The following is a 22,325-nucleotide window of genomic DNA, read 5'->3' as shown; positions in this document are numbered from 1 at the left end:
AGTTCACCAACAGAGCTGACTGCATTCTTGCACCAGATACCTGCTCATCCCACCCCTTTCTCCCACTGGCCTAGTTGGGCCACATGCCCTTAAGAAGCACTGAAATCGAATCAAATATTGAGAACTGAGGACATGGTTCTCCAAGACCCCGTGTAAAAGAACACAGAACGAGGACCCAGAGCCACCCATCTCAGTCACGGCTCAAGGTGTATAAAGCCTGCTGGTGCCTCCCTCACCTCCTTCTGCCCTTGTCTCCAGAACTCAGTGGCTGGGGCCCTTCCTTAGAGCCCTTTCTACCATAAAGGTAGCAAATTTACTAGATCCTTACCAGAATATTCATTTCCTAGGAATGCAGTGTGACTTCCCAGTTGTGCTGCTATTTTTATTAGGGCTGTTATTATTTTTCTTCGTGCCCTGGACAGTGTTATGTAGTTTTCAAGTGATCTAGCTAACTAAATAAACAATTTTTTCCATAAATCCTGTGTGTTTTGTGTGTGCAATTTTATATACCTGAGGATTTTTGAGTTTGCTGGCCTCATTTAGTATAAACACCTGAATAGATACCATAACCAAAAGAACAAAACTTTATCCCATGACCTTGTGATTCCTGAGGTCCCTCCTCAGCACTGAGTTGCTGTGAGCACAGAGCTACTTGCTACCTTGACCACGCCCATCTGCATAGCATGATAAGAGTTTTTAGTTGCAATCAACAGAATCTACTCTAGCAAATTTAAGCAGAGAAGGGATTTCTTCAAGAGCATTAGGTCACAGAATATCTGGGTGGCCAGCGAATCAGGCTGGGCTCGGCAAGGACTGGTCCACCAGATGGCTCTGCAGATGCCACTGCCGGTGATGCGTGGGAACCCAGCCTAGCGGCATCTAGAAGCTGCACATCTCTCTACCACCCTCGCCAGAAACACGTCACCAGAGTACCTCTTGTCTCTTGTGAATCAAAGCTGCCTCTCTGCTACATCAGAGTGTCAGGGCCCACGGTACATTCTGATCCTAGATGTAAGGGAGACCCTAGATGTAAGTGACTTTTGACTTGTACTTGTACTTTCAGGAGGTCAATTTCAGAAGGCCAGAAATTCTCCAAAGCCAGAGGGTGCTCTAAATGCACTGAACAGCCAGAGTATGGAGAAAATATCCATGACACTTAAGAAGCGAGTCTTACATTACTCTTAGCATATACCAACCTCCTGGTAGGAGGCTGGTGCCCTACTAAGCTCCTGCCTCAGAGCAAGTTGCCCCCATTCCTAAGAGCCTGCTCACTTTAGCGTTGTCTGGCCCACACAAGCTTCACAGTGTGTATCCTCACTGCAACAGAACTCGATCTTAAATACTGACCAATATTTGAAGGCAAGCCCAGGGCTCCAAGGTTGCACTTCTTAATAAGTAATGTTTGTAGGAGTGCATTCCCAGGAGTGCATTTTGACAATCCTCCAAAACAAATGACGGAAAAGTAGATCACTACACTGACTCCCAGCCTCATACTCATTCTCTGCTACCCCAGCAACTCCCTATTCCCACAGACTGTGGGGTGTTCCCGATTCCCAGCTCACTGAGTAGACAGTCACCCATTCTTCTCAATCAGGTAAAAGCATCTGGATGCAAATAAATCTGCTCTAATTAATAAAAAAGTGTATGTCATCATAAATGTTGAACACTGGTGTTAAAATTCCTCACAACAGATCCTTCTACTCTAGTAAATAGGCTATATTACACATTTTCTATTGCAAGTTTCTTCTCTTCAGTATGTCGATGCCATCGTCCAAGTGAGGACTTTGAACATGCTAGGATACACATGCATATGTCAGTTTTAACTATAGCTACACTTTCCCAGCCAACTGCTCAGTCACTCATTCCCAAGTTACTGCTGAGAATTTGGGCTGGTCTGAATGGCATGGAAGGCCTAGCATGGCATGGCCCAGGATAACTTCCCTACCTCACTCTGGGTCCCAACCACAAGGACCTTCTTTCTGTTCTTGGAAGACACCCTGCTTCTCCCCCTTGGGGCTTTGGGTCTGCTTTTCCCTGTACCCTTGATCCCAAGCATTGCCTCCTGGGGGAGGCTTCCCCTTGGCTGGTTCCTGTCCCCCCCTGGATCAGGGGCCCTGTGACACACAATTATAGGACCATGTGTTCCTCCTTTTTTGGCATTACTGACTGCTCTACTTTTCCAGATATGCTTATGGTCTCTGACAAACATTTCTCTGCTCCTAAATGATAAGCTCAATGGGAGGGGGAACTATGTCTCTTTTGCTAACTGCTGGGTTCCAAGCACTGAGCAGGGGGCAGTAGGTACTAAAACTGTTTGATAAAGAAGTGAGTGGAGCCATACATTTAGAATGATTGATCTCACCCACTTTGGCATTTACTTATTTGCGTGGTTTAACTCAGATTTTTGAAGTACCAGATTGCCTTCCTAAGGCAGCATTTCACAGGGGTAACTAAAGCAATAATATTTAATAACTAGCTGATCAAAAGTCCCAGAACTAGTAAGTGCCCAAGCTGACTTGGGTTTGTGCAGAGAAAGCTGCACAGTGATGCTAGGTGACCAATTGAATTACAGTTTACCCTATCGTAGACATTTGACCCAGCGTATCATCTTGGTTAGGACTGGCGCTCAAAAGGCTCCCAAAGGGCGGGGCCCATACTCCCAGGTAGCTAGAGAGACAGTATGCAACCCCCCACTGATCAGATATCTCCACCTGGACTGACCCACTCTTGTATTTGAGCTTTGTTACCTGAGGCTGATTTCCGGGACTTGTTTTTAAGTAAGTTCCCTGGGGAAAGGGGAGCAGGGACAGTTTAAGAGTTAAACAACAAGGTTATTGTTTTTGTTTTTAAAGATTTTATTTATTTATTTGACAGACAGAGATCACAAGTAGGCAGAGAGGCAGGCAGAGAGAGAGGAGGAAGCAGGCTCCCTGCTGAGCAGAGAGCCCGATGCGGGGCTCGATCCCAGGAGCCTGGGATCATGACCTGAGCCGAAGGCAGAGGCTTTAACTCACTGAGCCACCCAGGTGCCCCAACAAGGTTATTGTTTAACCTCAATGGAAGCCTCTGGCTAAAATATAAAAATATAAAATAGGTCCTTACAAGAATGATCCCGGGAATCAGGAAAAGAATCTTCAAAAAAGGCGCTACCACTATCATTACTTAACAAATGTCCTGGCAATAACCCATCAGCACTAGCTTTAGACCGTGGAACTTACAGCCTGTCTTGCTCAGCAGCAGCCCTGGCTCAGAGCTTTTTACATTTTTAAAATAATGTCTCCACATTGCAAATTTTCTCAATTAGTTCACCAGTGGCTCTTTTTCTTCTTTTTTTTTTTTTTTAAAGATCCATTTATTCACTGGAACATCTGTATTGATAGAAGCTATGTATGGTAGGAAGTGAATTATGTACTTCAACTCAGAGCATGAAGGGTTTTTGATTTTTTTTTCTTTAATCTGGGTTTTCTAATTAACCAACCTAATATAGCACAGCCATGAAGATGAATAATTCCAAAAACTTTTTCCTCAAAAGTGGTAGCTGTAAGATAGAACTAAGAGTAGATCTGAGAAATCGTCTAAGAACTGAAAATTACTGTAATGTAGAACAGTCATCAGGGTCATTGCAACCCCAAAATTCTACAAAGGAAAGTGAAGGACTGCAAAGTACTCCAAGGGTTTCAGTCTAGAGAATAAATAAGAAAAACTGTCTTGGACAGCGATCACGATGGAGGAACTTAGGAAGGGGGCTCAGTTTTTTTTATAACAAAGCAGAGAATACACCAATGCATCAGCCAACCGTTTTAATAAGCAAACCGGATAGGGTTCTGCTCCAGGCTGTCCCAGAGGGGAAGCCAGCGTTTGGGAAGTAGGAAGCCTCTCGGCTGACATCCAAGGGCAGCAACACCAAGACAGGAGCACTCAGGGCCCAAGATAAAGTACCAGGGAAGTAGCGAGGGGCTGGGCTGGCAAGGAGCTCCTAAGACAAGATGATGACTTGTTTCCAGGAGAAGGCTGCAGACCTCCCTCCTGAGTGAAGATCCTGGCTCCAGACCCACTCTCTCCAGCTGCCCATGCTTCTGAGACAGCCTACAGCCATGTTCCACCATGGTTCTGTTGCCTTCAATTACTACCCACGTGCACAACCGCACCTTTTGTAATGTATAAGCAAACACAAACAGGGGTGAACTAAACGATAGTTTAGGGTTGTTATTATTACTCGACAGAGCAGCCTTCACAGCTGCTGGTCATCAGAGAATCTTCCCTAAGGAGCAAGGATGGGCCTGGGTCACCGAACTCCAGCCTGTGGAGGCAAAGCATGGTGATGGCGGAGGTTCTGAAATCCCAATTTCACTAACTTCCCAGCTAAGCCTGTCATAGTGAGTTTTGAAAAATATAAATTAAATCATGGTATTCCCCTCCTTAAAACCCTCCAATGGCTCTGATGACATTTAAAAGGGAACCCAATCCTTCTCACCATCTGGCTGTGGCCTCTGCCTCCAGACCTCACCGAACTCAGTGCTCCCTGGTCCTGCAGCCTCCTGGCTTCCTTCCTTCCATTCCTCACGTGGCTTCTCTTCCTCTCAGGGCCTTGGAACTTGCTCTTTCCCCCCACCAAGAAATAGCCTAGCCAAGACCTTGCTCTGACCACCTCCCCCTCCTCACTCACATCTCCGCTCAGTGTCCCCAGCTGCCTCACAGCTACCTTACCCGTGCTGCCACAAGTGGCTCTCAGCCCTTGCCCCTCCATCACCTCATGGCAATCCCTGTACCCACTTGTGTTCTTTTTTTTTTTAATTTTTTTTTAAATTTTTTTTAAATATTTTACTTATTTATTTCACAGACAGAGATCACAAGTTGGCAGAGAGGCAGGCAGAGAGAGAGGAAGGGAAGCAGGTTCCCCACCGAGCATAGAGCCCAACATGGGGCTCCATCCCAAGACCCTGGGATCATGACCCGAGCCGAAGGCAGAGGCTTTTAGCCCACTGAGCCACCGAGGCACCCCCCGACTTGTGTTCTTCTCTACCCTCTATCTCCACCCACTGCAATGCAAGCCAGCTGAGGGCAGACCATTGTGTACTTTCTCGCTGCTTCTCTCCCAACTCCTGGAAGAGTGCTGGTTGCATAAAAAGGTTACATGAAAAGATCAGGACATGGCTACTAAGTCTTGTTACATGCTTGAGAGTTACAATTTATTCATTCAAACATTTTTTTTTTTTTAATTAGTGGTGCCAAATGCTCAGGCCGTCCTCCTTCCTACACTCTGTGTCCTTGGGTTATTCAGACTGGGGACACTGGCTTCAGCCATATCGTGAAGGAAATGAACTTTCTCAATCTGTTGCTTAATTCTTTCCTTTTTTTTTAAAGATCTTATTTATTTATTTAACAGATCCCAAGAGGCAGGCAGAGAGAGAGAGAGGAGGAAGCAGTCTCCCTGCTGAGCGAAGAGCCTGATATGAAGCTTGATCCCAGGACCCTGGGATCATGACCTGAGCTGAAGGCAGAGGCTTTAACCCACTGAGCCACCCAGGCACCCTATTCTTTGTTTTTTTTTTTTTTTTAATGGGAAAGCATAACTTTTTAAAAAATTGATATATATCTGACATTTAACATATTAAAAACAAGAAAACAGACCCAAAATGGAGTTGTTAATGCTAAGCCCCACCTCAAGATTTCACCAAAAGACTTAATAGCCGTTTCTGCCCTTCCAGAAATGGAGTCTTAAACCAGTCAGTCAGGAATCACTCGATCAGCAAGTTAGATAATGTACCCCATAGACCCCCGCCACCCCCTAAAGCAAAATAAAATAAGCAAAGTGACTCTGCAAAAAACCAACCCATTCTTTTGCCTGGATAAACTTCCTTGTTCCTGGCCTTTACCTCTATGCAAGTCTCTCATTTTGTACAGCTCCCCGGGCCTCTTTCTCCTTGCTAGACTGCATACTGTCCTGACGGGCTCAATTTTTGCTCAAATAACTCTTCAAACTTTTCATACACCTCAGTGTTTCTTTTAACAAACATTATATTGAATTTCAGTGTACAACATGAAAGATCTGATCCACATGTATGTTAATGATCACTACTGTAAGTCTGGTTAACAACCATCACCTCATAGGGTTACAAATTTGTATATGTGTGATGAGAACTTATAAAATCTACTCTCTTAGCAACTTTCAAATCTGCGATACAGTATTATCAGCTAGAGTCATTATGTGGTGCGTTACATACCCAGGACTTATTTATTTTATAACAGGAAGTTTGGGCCTCTCAAAAGACCCTCTGTGCATGAGACACTGTGGGTTATTATGGGGAATACACACATGAACCAGATCCTGCCCTCAAAGAGCTCACTGTTGGGGCACCTGGGTGGCTCAGTGGGTTAAAGCCGCTGCCTTTGGCTCAGGTCATGATCCCAGGGTTCTGGGATGGAGTCCCGCATCGGGCTCTCTGCTCAGCAGGGAACCTGCTTCCTCCTCTCTCTCTCTGCCTGCCTCTCTGCCTGCTTGTGATCTCTATCTGTCAAATAAATAAATAAAATCTTAAAAAAAAAAAAAAAAAAGAGCTCACTGTCAAGGAGGAATGTAGGGCATGCACAAAAAGAACTCTGTTTAAAGCTATGGGTTCCAAGGGTCACCTGGGGCGAATGGTAATGACACTGATTCCTGGCCTGTGTGCATCTAAAACATCCCAGCAGATTCCCGTGGTCCGGGAAGCTTGGGAAGTAGTGCTGTCGAGGGAGAAAGAGGAAGGCTGCTTGGAGGAGGCGACACTGAGCTGAACTGGAGAGGGTCAGGAGGTCGGTGTAGAGGAAAGAGGCACATTCAGGTGCAGGGAACACATGAGTCAAGGAAAGAAGCCAGGAGATTTGGGGAGGGAAAGAAAGCCACATTTGTTCCCATTTGGTGGTGGCACAAGGAGGAATATGGCAAGATGAGGCGGAAAGCCAGCCTGAAGACCAACTGTAGTGGGCCCGGAACATGAGGTATGGTCTGTCTTTGATGGAAGTGAAGAGAAGCACTGACTTGCTCTGAGTAGGGAGGGAAAGCCTCAGGTAAACAGCCAACTTACAGATGAGTAATGGAGAGCTCAGAAAGGGTCCTGAGCTGCCTGAAGTCCCACAGGTGGAAGGAGAGAGGCCAGGACTCAAACCCTGCTACTCTGATTCCAGTGGGGAGGTGCAGGGGGGAGGGACAAACTGGCCCTCACTGAGTCCCCACTGTTTCCAGGCACAGAGCTGAGCTATTGGCATACACTGTCACACCTCACTACAGCTCTAGGAGGTAAGAAGCCCGAGTTACAGACAGAAGTGTAAAATCTTTGTCCATAAACAGGAAGGAATGGGTGATGTGAAAGATGTTGAGGAGGCAGACTCAAGAGCATTTGGAAACTGGGCACAGGAACAACAATGGAAGTAGGGCAGCACTGCGGAAGAGGGGACAGCCTCGTGGAAGGGGCGGGGGGACAGCCCCCATGGGAGGGGGCAGGATGGCCCCATGGAAGCAGGATAGCTTCTTTTCAGGACCCTGCCTTGCCTCTGTGGGTCATGCTTTGGAATCTGGCTGTCTTTACTCACATGTTCTTCACTTTTTATTTAAAACACTTTGTTCCGGGAACACAGCACAGTTCATTAGCTGCTGGTTTTCATATACCACAAGTAGAATGAAAGGAAGGTTTAAAAAGAACAGTGTGCTACTGCAGTGGTCTCAGAGGAGAGGAGTTTGCAGCAGACAGGGACCAAAGAGACCCGGTGGCCCCTAGGAGCCCCTTGTCCCCTCAGGGTGCCACTCAGAGACAATGGGCAGGGCGTAATTAGGACTGGAAGACACAGAGTTTAAGCTCAACTCAGGTGGGAGCAGCTTTTAATAATGCATTTGCTTTTCATACCACTACTAAAAATTATCCTTGAACAAAGTTCATGTCCATGTTAGATTTGCAAAATTAAAAATCCAAAATCCTATGCAACAAATCAGGTATTTTCCCTGAGTTATTGTGTGTGTGTGTGTGTTTAGAAATATATACATAATAGCTCTTTTATATTTATCTACAAAATATGTATATGTGTGTGTGTTTATATGTTTCTAAACTGCTAGACTGAGTACAGATGCTAATTATCTTTCTATTACCATCTGGTTCTTACTCCCAGGACCAAATGCCCACCCCCCTGTCCTTAACCTCCCTGCATCCAGAGCAGCTCAGAGCCTAACCAGGTATCAACTACCCTAAGGGGACACAGGAAAGAGGGAGGCTTATCCCCAGCCCTCTTCCTTTTTCTTAGGAGGAGTCCTTTAGCCTAAATTAATCCTTCATTTGACTACTTGCCTTCTTAAAAATGCAAGGCAGACTCTTTTGAACATTTCACACATCACAGAATCCAAGACATATTTCAAATGATGGTGAGCAGACTTCTTTATCAACACCATGAATGCTACAATTAACTCCTGCAAATGTGCTGGTAGACTTTGCGCTACTCAAAATAAAGGAGGTTAAAAACTATCCTGTGATTCATGGAGCTCAAAACACCAACATTTTTTAGCCCAAACAACCCTTCTCTTCTGCTCTCGGGCTAGTTTCATGAATGGATCGGGTGAAGGATGTCACCAAGGGAAAGCCAAAAACTCCATGCTCACTTCAGAATTCCGTGAACCAGTAACCCACGCAGGACTGTCATCCACTGCCCTCTGGCAACTCAAAGACCCTCCACAACACAGCGGAATCTCAGAATCTACCTCCAGAACAAAAGCATGACAGGAAGGGGACAGTTCTCCCATTCCACCTTCTCTCTCACCAGAACATAGTGCCTCAAAAGGGCCAACACTGTTTTATATAGACATTAGCGTTTCCATGGGACTGAATCTACACTGTATTGAACAGCAGCACTCTGTAAGCAGCATCTGATTACTTAGAGAAAGGAATTTCTCTTCTAAGGACCATTATCAACTCTGGAGATCTTCTCAGGTAGCTTTAGGGCCACAGCAGAGGCTCAGTGAGCTTTTCTATGTGCCTAAGAAATACCATGGCAAGCCATCACACTGCATTTCTGCTAATCATGACAGGACATCGAGACACCATCCTTAAGACAAAACTAGTGGCTTCGATGCATTCACACCTGGTCTTCAGAATAAAAATGAAAAATAATAAAGAAAACTTATTTTGCTATTTAGAAAAAGAAATCCTTCTTTGAAATGCATTATATGGCTAAGTATAAATAATATAGAAAAGAAGATGGAAATACAGGTGCTATTTTTCCGATTTTTAAATGTGTGAGCACAAGGGCAAAACAGAAATTGTAAAAGGAAAACAGACAAATTTAATCTTCCAGACAACAAAGAAGAGGGATGACTCCAGGTTTTCTTTTTAAGTCATGACGACAACGTGTATCACTTAAAACTGTTTGCCAACGGGAGGAGCTCAGAGAAGGACAAATGGGCAGGTACAAAGCATCACCATGTGCCTCCATCAGAGGGGCGGGCTGCCTACAACTCCAGGTCAAATGAAAAATACCTTGGTCATCAAGAATCAAACCAACCCTCATGAAGCATTTTGACTTTCTTGCCAAAACTAACCCAAGCTAAACTCAAACACGCTACCCTATCCTTTAAAATGAAACAGAGCTATTTTCTTCCATAATCTCTCTTCCCAGATTGGACACGTCTTCCCTTTTTCATTGGTAGGACCCCAACCAAGAGCCTTTGTCTGAGGCTATTCTTAAGTGACTTGTGATTACTGTTTCCTGAAAGTCTTTCCTTTGATTTCTGTAAGATCTGGAATGATTGAGGTCACTCAATTTCCCCACAGTTATAATAAAACACCAACACCAAAAATGCTCACATTTCATCAAACTTGACAGCTCCTTCCTGCCCCCACAGCTCAGTGAAATACTCCAACAACTTATAAGGAAGCCTGCCCCTCGTTACAGTTGCCTAGGCTGGGAGTACAGAGAGGGCTCGTGGCTTTGTGGAAATTCATGTCATTCCGGAGAAGTCAATGTTATTTCCATCAACATAAAAGATGGAGCTGATTAGTTTCAGGCATGCTGCACTTTCTCTCATGCCAAACACTAAGTATTCAGAACAGTCTGACGACCCAGGGTACATGTGAAGAGCTTGTTGGAGTCAATGAATGTAGTTAATTAATTTCACCAATGCCTCCTCTTAAAGAAAGGGACTATATTTTCTTCTCTTGGTCAGTACAGGGTAGGAAGGATTCAAGCAGCATTGCCTCACTCTTCTGACCCTCTCCAGTTCTTTCCAGGGACAGAGTCCCAGGAACATGGCAGTACTCTCTGGTACAACAAAGGTACTACCACCAGCTTTGCTTTCCCACTGCCTGGGCAACTGGGCAATCACACTCTGCTTCTCTCCACCCAACTGAAGCCACTTTCTTGAAGTTGAAAAGGACACTTAGCACCTTCTGGTGGCTAAATACAAAATTTCCTCCAATTAAAAAGGAAAAAAAAAGAAATACCCATTCAAACCACCCTCTCCACCAGCTGCCTGGCCTTTCTTTTCTTCCCTTTCCAGCTTGACTTCTTGAAAGAGTTGTTGCTGTCATTCCCTCACATGCCCCTCACACAGTATCCCTACTTGCTTCAACCTTCGGGACCCTCATGCTGGGGTAACAGTTCTCACTAAGGGGCTCATGAGAAACAGCACTCTGTCCCCATCGGTCTAGACCACCCAAACCAGGAGCAGAAAGGACCCATTTTTCTCATGGGAGCTGTAAATAAAGGGATGATATCCCCACCCCTAAAAGATGGAGAACTGCTCCCTCGAACCACCTCCTCACCACATCTCCAGCCCCTTAAATCCCAAACTGGGAGGAGGATAGAAGAAGGAACTCAAGAGTCTTCATATCAGAGTCTTGGCTTAGGGCAGAATGCTGTCATGTGGGGGCAGGGTGAGATGGGCCCCCCCTCACCCCCTGGTGAGTATGAAGAGACCTTGTCACAGAGACTGGGCATGCCCTCAAGGAGGAGAGACTCATTCCCTAACTAGATATAACAGCACACATACTGATTTGCTCTGCCCCTACCGGAGCAAACAAAAGGACAACTGCAGAGAGATGTCAGGGCAGAAAGAAGCCTTAACCCCCAGTTCTGTTGGGTTCACAGAACACTGATGAAGGTGACCCGTACCCATCCAAAAGGGCCTCCTGCCAGGACAAGGGGATCCCAGCACCAGTTACATGAGAAGCCCTTAGCCACCCCCTATCCTTCCCTCCCACCCAACACAGGAGATTTGTTCGGAGCCCAGAAGAAGGAAAGGAAGGAAGGGTCCCAGAAGTAGACCATCCCTCCCCCTGCCCCAACTTCACGTCCCTCACAACACAAGACTGGGAAAGCCTTAAATCAGATGCCTACATTTCTCACAGTGGTACCCCAGACATATTCAAGTAAGTGATACATGATAGGCTTAACCATTATTTGTTGAATAAATGACTTAACAGCTTCTTCGTAATCCTTGCACTCTTTGTCCTTTCTGCCTCATTTTGTTCGCTCCAACCACAAATATTTGTTGAAGGTTGATTCTGTACAATCTAATCAGGCCAAGGTGATTGAGACATGTTCCCTGCCCTCCAGAAAGTTAATAGAGAACACAGAAGCTACAGGCTAGCATCTGCCGCAAGTACATTAACTAAAAAATCCAAACCATCCGCTCAGGTATCCCCACCCAGCTTTCTCTCATCAGTTTAGATATGGAATTCTCATGTCTGCCTTTTTGGTGAGCATTATCCCTCCTGCTAAAACGCATTTACCCTTAATGGGTCAATAGTAGTGGGTATCACACTACCGTGTATGTGTGATACCCTGGAGAGAGCCAGGAAAATCCATGTTCTTTGGGTCTAGAGTAAGCCAACAATATTTCCGTGTACAGCCTTGGATGAAGCCCTGGAGAAATGTCCAGGAAAGCATGGCCCTTCTTAGAACACCACTGTAGGTGATGCAGCACAGAGGCAAAGCTGTGGGTTTCAGTAAAGGTGATGCCAGTGATGTACATTTCCCCTCAAATAGCATCTTCCCAACAGAAAGCTGGTCATGCACTGTGCAGAGCCAAACCGCTCTAATGTCTGGCCAGAAATCACATGTGATTTACAGGTGGTTTATTAGCAAACTCAGAATTGGCCTTTAAAGTCTCATACTTGGAGAAAGCAAATCACTCTATACAATATCCTGTTTCCTTGTAATCACTAGCTTACAGTCCTTCAGCAACCGTTATTGCTTCTCACATATTTTTTGGAAAGATTTTATTTATTTATTTATTTAGTTAGTTGACACAGAAAGAGAGATCACAAGTAGGCAGAGAAGCAAGCAGAGAGAGGAAACAAGCTTCCTGCTGAGTAGAGAACCCAATGCAGGGCTCGATCCCAGGACGCTGAGATCATCACCCGAGCTGAAGGCAGAGGCTTAACCCACTGAGCCACGCAGGCGCCCCTTCAAATATGTTTTTAATGGTTTTTTTTTAATGGCCATTTTTCATAGTTATTAGAATAATATATGCTCAATACAAAAAAAATCTAGAAAATACAGCAAAGTTGATAGCAGAAAAAAAATATCATGCGAATTTTCACCAACCCTGTTAATATTCTGGTATATTTCCATTTAACCTCTGTTTGATTTAATAGCTATTTAGAATTAATATGCCCCATAAGCCAACTCTGGTAAAAATCACCAATAAACTAGGATATAAACTGCCATCTGTAATCTTTTCCAATTATGAACAAGGTTGGAGCTGCATGACTATAACACAAACAGTAGACTCAACTTGAAAAGTGTAAATTCAGTGGAGGGAAAACTGGTTAAGCGGTTGGTTAATGTATAGAAGCAAGATAGTGCTCTTCATTGTCCATATGTCTTTCCAGCAGCCCAGCACTTGGAGTAAGTTTGTCCAAGCTTTCGGGAAACTATCACTTTAGATATGAACCCCTTAAACAGAATTTCCTCTGATTCTTTAGAAAAAGATAATTTCATGTGAAATTCTTATAGGCCCCCAAAACCATAGTGTTAGTGGTTGGTTCTTTTGACAAGTATACAATTTGCCATTATTTGTCAAGATATTTAAAAAGGATTTTATTTTCATCCCAGTCTTCCATTATCTAGAATTTTATCTAGAATAAAAATTATGGGCTTACCTGATTAAGAAATCATGCAGTCCAACATCAAAATACCTGTTCAAAAAAGACACAGACAAGTAGGTCAGTAAAAGAAATGTACAGCAATGGTGGACTTGACTAAAATAACATAATTTACATTCAGAGCATGGTGAATAAATCAATCACTCTCTGACAGTAGTTCTGAGAGTATGACCCTGGACTGCAGCCACAGCAGCATTACCTGGGAATGTGCTGGAAATGCAAATTCTCGGGCCCTACCTCAACATACTGATTCAGAAATTCTGGAGGTGGGTTCCAGCAATTAGATTTGACAAGCCCTCCAGGCAATTCTGAGGCCAAAGCACTGCTCTATGGCAGCAAAAGTGTCTCAGCAAGTCTATGCTCTCTCTCTCTAGAAAAAAAGGCTGTAAAGGCAGAGTGCAACATTTTGCCAACAGGTGAGCCCTGTTATATCACTAGCCATCTCAGATGTTTCCTCGCTCCAGCATAAATGAAATGTTTTACAAGTACAAAACCATGCTGGCCAAAGGTAAGAACAGAGGTGGGAAAGAGTCAGCTCAGTCCTTCCCTGTTCCTCCCAGCCATAGTCCCTGGAGCTTTATCCCAGAGAGCAACCCTGGCCATAGCTGGGTCTGCCCTGGGAGGGAAGAGAGGAGAGGGGCTCCATGCACACGCTGGTGAGCTGGCCACTGTGCTTAGCCTCAAACTGGGCAGCCAGTCATTTCTGGGCAGTGGTAGACCCTTCAGAGACAGCTTCCCCTGCCACCACCAAACTGGCTTGGTCCATATGAATGGCATTGCCTTGGTTTCTCTATTTGGCTCATTTATTCCCCCTAAACCTCTGACCACTTAGCCAGTGTCCTTCTCTCCCCTTTGGGTCTGGCTATGAGTAAAAAGACTAGGGGGCTGGAACCATGATGCTGCTGCCCACCACGCATGACCGTTCCTCTTAACACCTAGATGGTATTCATTGTTTCCCACCCAACAGCCTGGCCTCCCAGGTTCAATCTGCCCAAGTAAAGCCTGAGTTCATTCTGTCCCGACAGACAATAAGCAACAGACACAGAAATTCACCCTACACTGGGGTCTGACCACTGAGGCCCTGACTGTCCCTAGCTCCCAGCTTTACCCCTCCCCCATCCCTGGAACATCCAGCATGCCCGGCACCTCACCTCACCTGATGTAGAGCAGATGATTACTGACATTACAATAGGATGCCTTTGGGTACCTCTAAATGGCAAGCTCCCTTTATGTACTCAAAATCTGTTTACATGTCATGGACATAGGGTAGAAGAGAACAGAACAACAAAGCCAAAATATAAGTACCTCATTCACTGTATCACTTACTTGAAGTTATCACATGATTCAAGGAAAATGGAATTCAAGACACATAGATTCCACTTACTCATAAGTCTTCTGAAAAGAGCTCTAAACAGAGATGTACCTGCAGGGCTAGCTGATTTGTTTCAGTGGCTATTACACTGACCTGAGGAGATGCTAAGTTCTCCCTCCAATCATATTTAACACAGATTTTAAAAAAACAAACAAACCAAAAATGAAAAACAGAAATGATCCCTCCTCTCAACCAAAACCCAGGCTACATTCATTGGCCACATAAGTAAATATTCATAGGACGGATAGCAACTGCAAGTTCGCCAGGATCTGCAATATGGGAGCTACAAGTATGTTTAGATTAGAACAAAGATTTCAGCTGCTTTCACTCATCCAAAACCTATTCAGCCTTTTCAAAGACATCAGCCACAGAAAGCATCAGATTCTGTTGCAGGAATCATAGCATAAAACAGACACAGAAAACCATAATATAGAAAGAGGAAAAGAAGACTCTGAGGGAGTAATAAGAAACCTAATACTACTCACAGAAGGGATTATTTAGAATCTAGAAGGTGGCAACTACTACGTTCGGTAACAATACACAAGCCGTTGCCAGTGAGGCTGGTGCTGGCTTCTCCACTCATCAGCGCAGGAATGAAAGCTCAGGGGATAAGTAACCAGCAGTGCTCCCAGCTAGCAGAGGACAAATCTGGGAGTCAAACTGGGCCCGAAAAGCCATGAATTGCCTGCTCTTCCCACTAAAAGCACAGGCTCTCACTGCCTCTCGTTATTACTAATTGAAAATGACTGTTCTTTTTAAGAACGGGTCCCTTTCCACCTGCCCTGATTCCTGCTTCTTCCCACGCGGCTGCCCTGCCCCAGGCAAATGGAATCCTATCAGGCTCTGAGCTTCAGCTTCTCCATGGGAAAATGGAGATCCTTATTCATGGAAGGTTATGCAAAGCAGGTGAAATACCATAAATACGGGGCTTAGCACAGTGCCTGGTAAACCCGTGAGTACTCAATAACTAGTAATCTCCTTCCCTCCAACTTTGAGGAGTTGTTCTAATGGAAGCCCAATTCCCAAAAACTCAGTAGGAGAAGGAAGCCACACAAAAAGGAAATAGTAGGTCTCACTGTGCAGCCACTTCATCCAGGATGCAGGCAAGACCTGAGCAGTGGCGTAAAGGGTGGTACAGCTGGAGAGCTGTGGGACAGGCACGGAGCTCAGGAAACAGGCAGGAGAGCAGGAAGACCAATTATTCCATGGCGGCCTCATCGAGAGCCTTGAAGCTGCATGTGAGAGCTGGTGGCGGGGGAGGGCATACATGGAACAGGCTCTGACCAGCAGGCAGGGAAGGCATCCTCCTGCCCTGGTTCAGACTGGCATGACCAGCTTCACCTGTCGCCATCGTGTCCCCTAAAATTTAGGGCCTAAATACACAGAAGTAAGGGATTATGATGCATGGTGTTTCAAAACATTTCTTCTCGTACAAATGTGAATGGTCATGGATAGAATTTGGGGCCAGGACAATGAGCATCTTTAAGCATCCTGCGATAGGCACACTTAGGTTGGGGGATACTATAATGAGTTACCAGTTACTTGGAAACTAGTGGAATGGAGAAGGTCAAGGAGGGGGATTAGCATCAGAAAACTTACCAGGAAAAACATAAGGGGAAGAACATGGAACTTCCCCCACATCTTACTCCTTTGCTCTATCAACTGATCTGTGTGGGTATTCATTCATTCACTCAACTGATATTTTGTCAGAGCCTTCAAAGTGCTGAGCCCTGATCTAGCCCTGAGGATGCGGGGGAGTAACATAACGAGGGTCCTGCTTCTCATGGCACTCACAACCCAGGTGGGAGACGTGAACAACCGATAAGCACTTACATGAAGGAGATAACATCAGAGAGCAGAGAATGCACACGAGGTAACAGGACAGAGTGGCAGGCCACATGACTGCTCAGGGAAGTCCTCTCTGAGGAGGTGACACCTGGGTTGAGATCCATATGGTCAGAAAGGACGAGCTATGCAAAGACCAGAGGGAGAAGCTTCCAGGCAGCAGGATGACTGGGTAAAGCCCTGCGGTGGGAAGAAATGTGACACTCTGGAGGACAGGAAGAAGGCCATCAAGGCTGGAACAAGCCAAGGTAGGAAAGAGAGGCAGGGACCAGATCTGAGAAGGCAGTATGGAAGAAGTTTGGACTTCATGTTAACATTGATGGAAAGCACTAATGGGTCTTTATCAGGGGAACGGTATTTTTTCATTTGTTTAAATTTTATTCATTTAGGGGGTGAGGCAGTGGCATGCTTTATGTATCAAAAAGAACACTCTGGGTGTCCTGAATAGAAAGGATGGGAACAGAAGCAGGGCGGGGGGCCATGGCCGTCTAGCTGAGAGGTGACGAGGACTCACCCCAGGATGGAAACACTGGAAACGAGGGCAGAGAGACAGGGATGGACTCCGAGCGGATTCTGTGGTCAAGTACGGAGACTTGCTCACAGGCTCGCGCAGGATGGAGCCAAGGAAGGGAGGGAAGGATGGAAGCGGAAAATGCCGTGTGAAATAGCGGACCACCTTGCATCTCACAGTCCCGCACCAGGCAACCAAAGGCTCAGCCAGGCCCTGGCTGCTTCTGGAGGCCCCACAGTAACACCTGGTGAGGGGACGACAATGTTCTGTGACTGGCTCTACTTGGAGAACAGCTCACCTGCTGGAAGAAGTGTAAAATCACGGCAACGGTTTGGGGTCTTTTTAATGAATTTATTGTGGCAAAAACCACATAACACAAAACTTCCACTTGAACCATGTCTTCCATGTACAGCTCAGAGGCATTAAGCACACTCACACTGCTGTGCAACCATCAGCACCATCCAGCTCCAGAACTTCTTCAGCCTGCCTCATGTGAAACACGGGGTTTCCTCTTTACCATAGAAAAGCAGAAGTGGGCTCCTTCCAAAGGGCTCAGAGTTTCCCCCTCACACAGGGCTGTGTCTTACACAGATACAGTCTAGAAGTATCTTCTCACTTAATTTTCCTGTATAGATGTAAAGGGCACCTTGGGAACTACAGTAAAAAGGAAATATGCCTTTCTTTTTTTATTTTAGAATTGTATGCCAGGCACAGGGCTAGGCCCTCTAGGTATTACCTCTTTTCATCTTCACCACATGCCAGAGTAGATCCCTGTTTTATAAAGCCCCGTGTCCTTATCCCCTATCACATAGCTAGTTAGCTGCTGAGTCAGGACCTAGCTCAGAGTACCAAACGCCAAAGTCTGTGCTTTTTCACTTTGCGTGTTCAGCCACTGATTCAGCCACTGCTAACAAATAGTTAGCACATGTCAGGAAGTGGGAATTCAGTAATGCACAGCACAGAACCCCTGCTTCAAGGAAAGTGGAGCCTAGGAAAGAGATGCCAGAGTCAACAATAAGTTCAATACAGTGTGATGAACAGCAAATGTTCTAACCCTCAAGGGACTGCCAAGTCCAAGAGGGCAAGAACCAGAGCCAGTCACCAAGCAGATACTCAATAAATATGTGTTACGTGAACCAAAGTGTGAGTGGTGTGCTGTACCCGGACACCCCTGATGCTTCCGTCTGCTTTGGCCCTTGGCACAGTACACTGCACACAGAAGATGCCCAAGGTGGTCATTTAATACGCCAAGTACCACATGTAAATATATAAAAGAAATACCCACAGCTAGAAATGGGGCTTCTCTCCTGAAACACAATGCCTGTCAAACTGCAGCACAATCCTTATCACCTTCTGAGAAAATAATCTCTCCTAGCTACCAGCCTTCGGTAAACCACGATTTCCTTAACAGACATGAGAAACAGTGACCTTGCGTGTGTTATTCTTGGTTCCTTCCAGAAATCAAAAATAGGAAGTCTTTTATGTGTGGATGAGATACAAAAGTTTTTGTTGTCCAAATGTCATCTAGGCACAGCAGCGGGAGGCAGCTTTCAGCTTGCTCCATGGAGAGGAAGTTTCCAAAAAGCTTACAGTGTCCTATCTACGGCTGTAAACTTCGCATCAAAGGGTGAGTTTGAGCACGGGTTATAAGAATATTTAGAGGAGGGAGGAGTCAAGATGGCGGAGAAGTAGCAGACTGAAACTACATCAGCTAGCCTGAGATCAGCTAGATAGCTTATCTAAAGATTGCAAACACCTACAAATCCATTGGCAGATCAAAGAGAAGAAGAACAGCAATTCTGCAAACAGAAAAACAACCACTTTCTGAAAGGTAGGACTGGCGGAGACTTGAATCCAAAGCGACAGGAAGACAGACCCCGGGGGGAGGGGCCAGCTCACGGCAAGCGGCGGAGCAACGGAGCACAAAATCGGGACTTTTAAAAGTCTGTTCCACTGAGGGACATCGCTCCAGAGGCTAAACTGGGGCGAAGCCCACGCGGGGTCAGCGTGGCCTCAGGTCCCGCAGGGTCACAGAAGGATCGGGGGTGTCTGAGTGTCGCAGAGCTTGCGGGTATTGTAACAGGAAAACTGGCTACAGAGACAGAGCCGACAGTAAGCTCGCAGCTCGGTGTTACCTTGAACCGGCCGCAGGCTCGGTGAGCTCGGAGAGCGGCCAGAGTTCAGGCAGACGGGAGTAACTGGGCGCTGTTCTCTGAGGGTGCACTGAGGAGTGGGGCCCTGGGCTCTCGGCTCCTCCGGGTCGGAGACCAGGAGGCCGCCATTTGTATTCCCCGTCCTCCGGAACTCTACGGAAAGTGCTCAGGGAACAAAAGCTCCTGAAAGCAAACCCGAGCGGATTACTCACCCCGGCCCCTGGTAAGGGCGGTGCAATTCCGCCTGGGACAAAGACACTTGAGAATCACTACACCAGGCCCCTCCCCCAGAAGATCAACAAGAAATCCAGCCAAGACCAAGTTCACCTACCAAGGAGTGCGGTTTCAATACCAAGGAGAGCAGCAGAATTCCAGAGGAGGAGAAAGCAAAGCACGGAACTCATGGCTTTCTCCCTGTGATTTTTTTTTTAGTCTTGCAGTTAATTTAATTTTTTTTTTCTGTTTTTTTTTTTCTTTTTTCTCGCCTTTGGGTAAAATTTTTTTTTTTTTAATTTTTACCCTTTTTCTTTTTTAACGTTTTTTAACTAGTTTATCTAATATATATATTTTTTTTCTTTTTTATATTTTTCTTTATTCGTTTTCTTTTTTTTCTCTTTCTTCCTTTTTGAACCTCTTTTTATCCCCTTTCTCCCCCCTCACGATTTGGGATCTCTTCTGATTTGGTTAAAGCATATTTTCCTGGGGTTGTTGCCACCCTTTTAGTATTTTACTTGCTCCTTCATATACCCTTATCTGGGCAAAATGACAAGACGGAAAAATTCACCACAAAAAAAAGAACAAGAGGCAGTGCCGAAGGCTAGGGACCTAATCAATACAGACATTGGTAATATGTCAGATCTCGAGTTCAGAATGACAATTCTCAAGGTTCTAGCCGGGCTTGAAAAAGGCATGGAAGATATTAGAGAAACCCTCTCGGGAGATATAAAAGCCCTTTCTGGAGATATAAAAGAACTAAAATCTAACCAAGTTGAAATCAAAAAAGCTATTAATGAGGTGCAATCAAATATGGAGGCTCTCACTGCTAGGATAAATGAGGCAGAGGAAAGAATTAGTGATATAGAAGACCAAATGACAGAGAATAAAGAAGCTGAGCAAAAGAGGGACAAACAGCTACTGGACCACGAGGGGAGAATTTGAGAGATAAGTGACACCATAAGACAAAACAACATTAGAATAATTGGGATTCCAGAAGAAGAAGAAAGAGAGAGGGGAGCAGAAGGTATACTGGAGAGAATTATTGGGGAGAATTTCCCCAATATGGCAAAGGGAACGAGCATCAAAATTCAGGAGGTTCAGAGAACGCTCCTCAAAATCATAAGAATAGGCCCACACCCCATCACCTAATAGTAAAATTCACAAGTCTTAGTGACAAAGAGAAAATCCTGAAAGCAGCCCGGGAAAAGAAGTCTGTAACATACAATGGTAAAAATATGAGATTGGCAGCTGACTTATCCACAGAGACCTGGCAGGCTAGAAAGAGCTGGCATGATATTTTCAGAACACTAAACGAGAAAAACATGCAGCCAAGAATACTATATCCAGCTAGGCTATCATTGAAAATAGAAGGAGAGATTAAAAAGCTTCCAGGACAAACAAAAACTGAAAGAATTTGCAAACACCAAACCAGCTCTACAGGAAATATTGAAAGGGGTCCTCTAAGCAAAGAGAGAGCCTACAAGTGGTAGATCAGAAAGGAACAGAGACCATATACAGTAACAGTCACCTTACAGGCAATACAATGACACTAAATTCATATCTCTCAATAGTTACCCTGAATGTTAATGGGCTAAATGCCCTTGTCAAAAGACAAAGGGTATCAGAATGGATAAAAAAACAAAACCCATCTATATGTTGCCTCCAAGAAACTCATTTTAAGCCCGAAGACACCTCCAGATTTAAAGTGAGGGGGTGGAAAAGAATTTACCATGCTAATGGACATCAGAAGAAAGCAGGAGTGGCAATCCTTAAATCAGATCAATTAGATTTTAAGCCAAAGACTATAATAAGAGATGAGGAAGGACACTATATCATACTCAAAGGGTCTGTCCAACAAGAAGATCTAACAATTTTAAATATCTATGCCCCCAACGTGGGAGCAGCCAACTATATAAGCCAATTAATAACAAAATCAAAGAAACATATCAACAATAATACAATAATAGTAGGGGACTTTAACACTCCACTCACTGAAATGGACAGATCATCCAAGCAAAAGATCAGCAAGGAAATAAAGGCCTTAAACGACACACTGGACCAGATGGACATATATATTCAGAACATTTCATCCCAAAGCAACAGAATACACATTCTTCTCTAGTGCACATGGAACATTCTCCAGAATAGTTAACATCCTCAGTCCTAAATCAGGACTCAATCGGTATCAAAATATTGGGATCATACCCTGCATATTTTCAGACCACAATGCTCTAAAGCTAGAACTCAACCACAAAAGGAAGTTTGGAAAGAACCCAAATACATGGAGACTAAACAGCATCCTTCGAAAGAATGAAGGGATCAACCCGGAAATTAAAGAAGAATTGAAAAAAATCATGGTAACAAATGATAATGAAAATACAACGGTTCAAAATCTGTGGGATACAACAAAGGCAGTCCTGAGAGGAAAATATATAGCGGTACAAGCCTTTCTCAAGAAACAAGAAAGGTCTCAGGTACACAAGCTAACCCTACACCTAAAGGAGCTGGAGAAAGAACAAAAAAGAAACCCTAAGCCCAGCAGGAGAAGAGAAATCATAAAGATCAGAGCAGAAATCAATGAAATAGAAACCAAAAAAACAATAGAACAAATCAACGAAACTAGGAGCTGGTTCTTTGAAAGAATTAATAAAATTGATAAACCCCTGGCCCGACTTATCAAAAAGAAAAGAGAAAGGACCCAAATAAATAAAATCATGAATGAAAGAGGAGAGATCACAACTAACACCAAAGAAATACAAACTATTATAAGAACATACTATGAGCAACTCTACGCCAACAAATTTGACAATCTGGAAGAAATGGATGCATTCCTAGAAACATATAAACTACCACAACTGAACCAGGAAGAAATAGAAAGCCTGAACAGACCCATAACCAGTAAGGAGATTGAAACAGTCATTAAAAATCTCCAAACAAACAAAAGCCCAGGGCCAGACGGCTTCCCAGGGGAATTCTACCAAACATTTAAAGAAGAACTAATTCCTATTCTCCTGAAACTGTTCCAAAAAATAGAAATGGAAGGAAAACTTCCAAACTCATTTTATGAGGCCAGCATCACCTTGATCCCAAAACCAGACAAG

The 22,325-nt window shown here is 44.7% G+C and overlaps 1 protein-coding gene across 5 annotated transcripts in view; it reads right to left on the bottom strand.

Moving 5' to 3' along the window:
* HHAT (hedgehog acyltransferase) overlaps positions 1-22,325 on the bottom strand; it is a 339,661-nt gene that overhangs the window by 130,692 nt on the left and 186,644 nt on the right. For all 5 annotated transcript variants that reach the window (XR_006608637.1, XM_013047215.2, XM_045087064.1 and 2 more), the window contains exon 9: positions 13,125-13,160. Coding sequence is in view for 4 of the 5 variants with exons in the window: in XM_013047215.2 (XP_012902669.1) it covers positions 13,125-13,160 (36 nt within the window). In the remaining variant the exon portion in view is untranslated. The remainder of the gene's footprint in view (positions 1-13,124; positions 13,161-22,325) is intronic.

The sequence above is a fragment of the Mustela putorius genome, unplaced genomic scaffold, assembly GCF_011764305.1.
Source record: "Mustela putorius furo isolate JIRA1106 unplaced genomic scaffold, ASM1176430v1.1 tig00001012_pilon_pilon_pilon, whole genome shotgun sequence".
Taxonomy (NCBI): Eukaryota; Metazoa; Chordata; class Mammalia; order Carnivora; family Mustelidae; genus Mustela; species Mustela putorius.
Note: the sequence above shows the minus strand (reverse complement) of the source record. Positions and strands in the feature narration are given on the sequence as shown.